The sequence below is a fragment of the Phaseolus vulgaris genome, chromosome 8, assembly GCF_051622355.1.
Source record: "Phaseolus vulgaris cultivar YP4 chromosome 8, ASM5162235v1, whole genome shotgun sequence".
NCBI lineage: Eukaryota > Viridiplantae > Streptophyta > Magnoliopsida > Fabales > Fabaceae > Phaseolus > Phaseolus vulgaris.
Genome location: NC_143505.1, coordinates 18,835,478 through 18,842,445, shown reverse-complemented (window position 1 = coordinate 18,842,445; position 6,968 = coordinate 18,835,478). Strand labels below are relative to the sequence as shown.

The 6,968-nt window shown below is 31.2% G+C and overlaps 1 protein-coding gene across 2 annotated transcripts; it reads left to right on the top strand.

Moving 5' to 3' along the window:
* Window positions 1-2,107: 2,107 nt before the first annotated feature.
* LOC137825934 (Pentatricopeptide repeat (PPR) superfamily protein) lies at window positions 2,108-6,712 on the top strand. Of its 2 annotated transcripts, XM_090294563.1 has the most exons (4): window positions 2,111-2,609; window positions 5,063-5,469; window positions 5,717-5,769; window positions 5,906-6,712. In XM_090294563.1, the coding sequence occupies exons 1-3, from the start codon at window positions 2,190-2,192 to the stop codon at window positions 5,721-5,723; spliced, it is 834 nt and encodes a 277-aa protein (XP_090150689.1). In that variant the 5' UTR covers window positions 2,111-2,189; the 3' UTR covers window positions 5,724-5,769; window positions 5,906-6,712. The 2 variants fall into 2 exon arrangements, with proteins under 2 accessions (XP_068487847.1, XP_090150689.1); XM_068631746.2 differs by lacking the exon at window positions 5,717-5,769 and having other exon boundaries at window positions 2,108-2,609.
* The last annotated feature ends 256 nt before the right edge of the window (window positions 6,713-6,968 follow it).

Here is a 6,968-nt window from a genome sequence, read left to right as displayed (position 1 = left end):
AAAAAATGACATTGAAGAAAAAATCGAAAAACTATGTATCACAATTTCGGTAAAGACCTTTTCCTCAGCGTGGTTGAAGATACAATGAACGCATTTGTTGCAAATACACTAGGACAAAAATAGGGTAAAGCTAAGAGAAGGGTGACTTTGAGAGAAGAGACATGAAGCAACAAAAGCTAGAGAGTGCTTGTGAGAGAGAAATTGAGAAGTGAGTAAGTGAGAAATAAAGAAACGTGAAGGTTGGCAAAGAGTGAGACTAGGGCGTCGTTTGTTTCTCAGGAAAGAAAATCAATGATTTATCGTGTATAAAGAAAGTTGAAAAACCAAAGCAAAACGTTTTAAAAACACGAAAATCGAAACATTTTTTGCATTTAAAACTTTCTTCGCACAGTTGCAAAGAAAGTTGTATACATATATATTTATTTAATTAATTAATTTTAATTTACTTTTTTAACCTTTTAATTTTAAATTCAAATTATTATTATTTTTATTTAAAATAAAATTACAATTTAAATATAAAAATATAATAAAAATTATAAAAATAATTATTATAAAATAACATAATTAATTATATTATATATATGATAAATTATAAATATAAATAATAATAAAAATAAATATACTTTTAATAATAAAAAAATGAATTTATATAATAATTATATTAATTACTAGAGAGTAAAGATAAAAATAATAATGTTATTTAATATAAAAATAAGTTTTTTATCAAATATTTATAATTATAAATATTTTAATTAAAAATAATTATAATTTATAAATTAATTAATTTTTTAATAATTTTTAAATATAAGAATAAATTTTTAAACTTACATTTTTATCAATTAAAAAAAATATAATTTTAATGACATCATTCACAAACTTTCATAAACTTTTCTACACTTTTCACTCAATTTACTTAATTATTATAAAATAACATAATTAATTATATTATATATATGATAAATTATAAATATAAATAATAATAAAAATAAATATACTTTTAATAATAAAAAAATGAATTTATATAATAATTATATTAATTACTAGAGAGTAAAGATAAAAATAATAATGTTATTTAATATAAAAATAAGTTTTTTATCAAATATTTATAATTATAAATATTTTAATTAAAAATAATTATAATTTATAAATTAATTAATTTTTTAATAATTTTTAAATATAAGAATAAATTTTTAAACTTACATTTTTATCAATTAAAAAAAATATAATTTTAATGACATCATTCACAAACTTTCATAAACTTTTCTACACTTTTCACTCAATTTACTTAATTTAAACATCATAACTTTCTTTACACTTTTCCTTCAAATTATCTCAAATTCACTTCCTCATTTTCACTTCTTAATCTAAACAAAACATAATAAAAAAAGTGAAGAGGCACTAGTGTTTATACGTGCAATGTGTCGTGCTTATAGTGAACCATGACATTATAGTATGTGAGTGACATGTGTAAAAAAATCCACTTTTAGTAAAAAATAATTTTGATTTTTTTTTAAAGTTTTGGTGGTGATACTTGTTTAAAGTTAGTTTCATTTATATTATTATTATAGTTTCATTTGTATTATTATTATTATTATAGACTATAGATATGGATAGACTTGGTTTAAAATTCTTCTGTTTCAAAGCAATTGTTGTTATGCATTCTTTCACATTGTTTGCTATTGAATCTATGTATTACAAATAATAGCATACTCATGTTATTGGATTATATTCAAATTGCACTCTTATATTGCTTTTTTTTTTAAAAAAAAGGCCTAAAACATACCGTACTAATTAATTCTTAAATTGAAATGAAGTAAGAAAAATCATTTTGTGTAAAATGACAATAGTATATTGGTTTTAAATTTTTAAAAAGTGTAACTAATATTAATATTTACATGCATTTAAACATTTAAATAATAGTAAGTAGATATTAAGAAATGGCCTTGTAATAAAAAAAAATGGGAATAGGATGATGATACATCCACCAAATGAAAAAACATTCACTTGAAATCCTAAATATTAATATTCTAATAATATTTATTTTATTTTTTATTTAAACTTTTAGTTATATTATTATATTATTAAAGTGGGTTCTGAAGTTAATTTAATATTTTGAAAGAGTGTAAAAGAAATATTTTTCAAATAGATATCCATGTTCTGTCCGAAGGCCAGAGACCAACCAAAACCCAATGGCAGCTGCATCACTCTCCACTACCACACCCGGCGTCCCTCCTTTCCCTCCACCAATCTCCGCCCGTCGAACCGCCTCAACACGAATCCAGGTATCACCCCGACCCGACCCGGAACCCTCTTCTTCTCCTTCCTCTACGGCGCTGACGGTGGTGGACGAGCGGACGCGGCGAATAGCGAGGGAGTTGGAGGAGCTGAAGAAGCGGGAAGCGAAGGAGCGGAAGGAATTGAGGAACCAAAAGCTAGCGTCGCAGAAAGCGGTATCGGTGATTCTGTGGAGAGAGGCGACGAAGGCCGTGATTGATAAGAGTGGTAGAAAGAAGAAGGGTCCCATCAACGCCAAGAAGCTTCTTCCCAGAACTGTCCTCGAAGCACTCCACGAAAGAGTCGCGGCTCTGCGCTGGGAATCCGCTCTCAAGGTTTTTCAACTTTCTTTGCTTCTCTTTTTCTTTGTTGGGATGTTTGTGTCATCACTCTCTATTAGCTTGTACTGTGAATGAGATTAAAGTTGAATTTGGGTGAATACTCAAATTGTTCTTCTAAATTGGGATGGCAGAATGGTATATTTGGTCCTATTGCTGTTTCATGTTAGTCCTCAAGTTTAACAAACTAAAACAATATTTGAAAGTAGCGTTTGTCTTTCACATTAGACTTGTTTCAAGTAGATTTTTATGGGTAAATGAACAATTTGGTCCTTAGATCATGTGAGAGACTATGGCAATTTAATCCTTCAAAAGAACTAAACATTTTTTAATCCCTGTAAAAAGAGTCCTTCAAGTATAACTTCTCTTTGTCATGAAACTATATTTTTAAGGATCAATTTGATACTAAATCAGGGACTATTTTGTTATTAAGCTATATTATATGAGACATCAATTTGAATTTTTTTAATTAGATTTTTTATTATTTCAAAACATTAAATTGATAGTGTTTCTGATGGTCATTTATCCATTTTTTAATGTTATCTTTTAAATTTAAAGTGCAATTTACTTCCTGCATATATGAATTAATTTTTATTTTAATAATAAGATGATACATGTATGTATAATGTAGGTGATAAATTGCATTTTAATAATAACATGTCCAGTATGCCCCTCTTGACTAGCTCCATCCATCGTATTTTCTCCAATGTTCTAATCTTTCCATGATTTGTGCTCTGTTTAACTGAAACACTTATAATTTTAGAAAATAGATAACTTGTTTTTCGAAAACAGTAAATAAACAAATACGTAGTGTTGGATTGTGTGACGACTCAGGGAAGAGAACACAAACCTATTATTTTTTATATTTTACACTAGGTGATTATCTTTGGTAGAAATGAGATGAGAGTTGAAGGTTAACCGAGAGTTGGTGAAACAGATAGATGGGTCTGTAATTATTCTTAGTATAAATTGTTACTCTCAGTTGTTTCTTTGTTATCGTAGGACTCCATGCTTGTAAGTTTTGGAGTTGACTAGATTTCCATTTAAATGGATTATGTTGTGGCTGTGGTAATATGAGGTTGGAATTTGGTTAGAATAAAAAAGAAAAGGATGAGAAATTTTGACCATGATAATCTTTGGTTTAATTATAATTAAATTTTGGTAACTTTTTGAGTAAGTAGTTCAATAAATGGATGTGAAGAGGAAAACAACTGAGACTGGTTCATAAGAAAGTATAACTTTGATGGATGAAACAAGATATCTGTTTGTCAAACAACTTAAATGTAGGAAAAAAGTATAGAGTTATGCTCTAAATACAGCAATTAAAAGAACAAAACATGGCAGATGAACATGGAAAATAAGGCAAACGGCAGAGTGCTACTCCTTCCTTAGGACTAAACCTCGATGAGTTTCGGTCACAAAGTCAATGTGCTCTACACCCAAGGACTAATCCTTGGTGAGTTTCCATCATAGATTTAATGGTGCATCTAGCTTCCCACATAATCTACCTATTCCCCATGGTTACCTGCCTCCTTTCTCCAATCTTCTAGTTGCTCGTGTGAATTCTGTTAGACTGAACTTTAGCAGACTTTTCCCCGCAATCTCATACCCACCATTTCTGCCTCTGCTTCCCTTGTTTCTCTGCTAAATTAGAATTGGCCCACCATCAAATGCAGCAGTGGAAAGTTCTGTAAAAACACTGGGGCAGGAAAAAATACCTACCACATGCAGTGTTTATCTCTTGTTTAAGACTCTGAAGATAAAAACAACCCGTGCAGAGAGCTTTGGCCATAACAACTTTTTGCTTAATTGAATGTTGGGTAGCTTTTTGGACAAGTAGTACATTGGATAGGTGTAAATGGAGTTAAACATATTTATTGAAAAAACTCATTTATTAATCTAGTAACTTAATGTATAGAGGATCGGGATTATTTTCAATGTCTAGTAGAACATGTAAATGTGTTCATTGGCATACTCCTAGCAAATTTATAACCTCCTATTTGTTTCCTCTCATCGTCCGTGTCATTTATTTATCAGCTAGCTGAAGAGTATGTTAGTCTCTTGCTGTCTCTCTCTCTGTGCCTCCTTTTATATATTTTATTTTAATCCTCTACCTATATATATAGGGCAGCAATTGAGTAAGTGCCAATACATATTTGGGTCCTGTTCAGGAAATATGAAATGTTGAAGGAAGAAAGTAAATATACAGGGGAACATATTTGCGTTGGGATCTAGAAGATAAGTTGAAAAATGTAGCAGCATAAGGAAGAGTTAAATTGATGGTGGAAATCTTACTTACAGAATTGCTGTTCAAGGATTTCATACTTACGAACATGAATTTTAAAACTATGGTTGAAATGCTTTGCACTTAACTCTATCACACTCTGGTGGAACTATCTTTCTATAGGAAGACTTCATAATAATATTAAAGCATACTCTCATGGTTTCAGGTTTTTGAACTACTGCGTGAACAAATCTGGTACAGCCCTAACACTGGTATATACATTAAGTTAATAGTCATGCTTGGAAAATGTAAGCAACCTGAGAAAGCTCATGGGCTCTTTCTAGCGATGGTTGATGAGGGTTGTGTTTTGGACTGTGAATCGTACACTGCATTGTTGTCTGCCTACAGTAGGAGTGGTCTCTTGGACAAAGCTTTCACTCTTCTTGAGGAAATGAAGAATACCCCTGGTTGTCAGCCAGATGTACAAACTTATTCAATCCTCATAAAATCTTGCTTACAGGTTTTTGCCTTTGACAAAGTTCAGGGTCTTTTATCTGACATGGCCAATCATGGAATCAAACCCAACACAGTTACCTACAATACTCTTATTGATGCTTATGGGAAGGCAAGAAAGTAAGTTTTTACCTGTCTCTCTTTACCTTCTGATAGTAATACATCTACAATCTGGTTGCTAACAGAAATTGGAAAAGTAATTAAATTGACTACCCTACTTTTACGTCATACTCTAGAATTTAAATACAAGAAAAAGCAATTGAGAGAACGGAGATTCAATCTTTTTGAAGTAAAGGTAGTTAGTTTATTGGCAGACTTAGCCTTATGATTGCCGTAACTGAGCTCTTTCACGATGTATTTATGTTAGGCACTGATGCACCATCATCCATTCCTGGATCCCCCCTGCCTCTTCCCTTCCAAGTAAAATTGAATTATTCAAGTTGTTCCATTTTGATTTAGTTGTTAAGCTTGTATTTTATTCTTTCAGCAACCAGCTGTAGCATGATTTAGTATCATATTTGCATATCTGTAATATAGTTATCCTTTTTCCTGAAAGGTTTTCAGAAATGGAATCTATACTTGTGGAAATGCTCGCTGACCGGGATTGCCAACCCGATGCATGGACCATGAATTCAACACTAAGGGCATTCGGCAACATTGGACAAATTGAAACAATGGAGAAGTGTTATGAGAAGTTCCAAACTGCTGGCATCCAACCTAATGTTCAGACCTTCAACATTCTCTTGGATTCCTATGGCAAGGCTGAGGAATACAAGAAAATGAGTGCTGTGATGGAATACATGCAGAGATACCATTACTCTTGGACAATTGTGACCTTCAATATTGTGATTGACGCTTTTGGGAAGGCTGGGGATCTCAAACAGATGGAGTACTTGTTTAGACTAATGCGGTCAGAGAGAATAAAACCTAGTTGTGTTACACTATGCTCACTTGTGAGGGCTTATGCACATGCAGGTAAGCCTGAAAAAATTGGTGGTGTCATGCGATTTGTTGAGAATTCAGATGTATTACTGGACACCGTATTCTTTAATTGCTTGGTGGATGCTTATGGGAGGTTAGGGTGTTTGGCTGAGATGAAAGGGGTGCCTGAGATGATGAAACAGAGTGGTTGTAAACCTGATATCATTACTTATAGAACCATGATTAAAGCTTATTCTTTTAAAGGTATGGATGCCCATGCTAAGGAAATCAGAGAGCTCCTTCCTACAGTGACCAGGCCTTCACTGAGAAGGGATAAGCCTGACTTCTGATAAAAAAAATATACTGATATTTCTGATCCAATTTGTTTGGTTACCAATTATCATTTTAATTGTTCATGCTTGCTATATGCCTTCTACTTTCAGTGGGTTGTTTCCAAACTTTTTCATCTTTAAGATATATATATATATATATATATATATATATATATTATTTTCATCAAGCTTCTGCAATGAGAGGCTGTATTTTGAAAAACTATATGTTATTAGTGTTTCTCACTGTATATTCGATGGAAAACTTTCAAAAGTATTTGTAGAAAAAGAAAATAAATTAAAACAAACTTTTTTTACAGGTTAAAATTAGTTTGTATATTCGATGGAAAACTTTCAAAAGTATTTGTA

Coding starts and splice junctions, on each gene's coding strand:
- LOC137825934 (XM_068631746.2), top strand. CDS start 2,190: ATGGCAGCTGCATCACTCTCCACTACCACACCCGGCGTCCCTCCTTTC. Junction 2,610..5,062: donor GCTGGGAATCCGCTCTCAAG/GTTTTTCAACTT, acceptor TCATGGTTTCAG/GTTTTTGAACTACTGCGTGA. Junction 5,470..5,905: donor GCTTATGGGAAGGCAAGAAA/GTAAGTTTTTAC, acceptor TTTTCCTGAAAG/GTTTTCAGAAATGGAATCTA.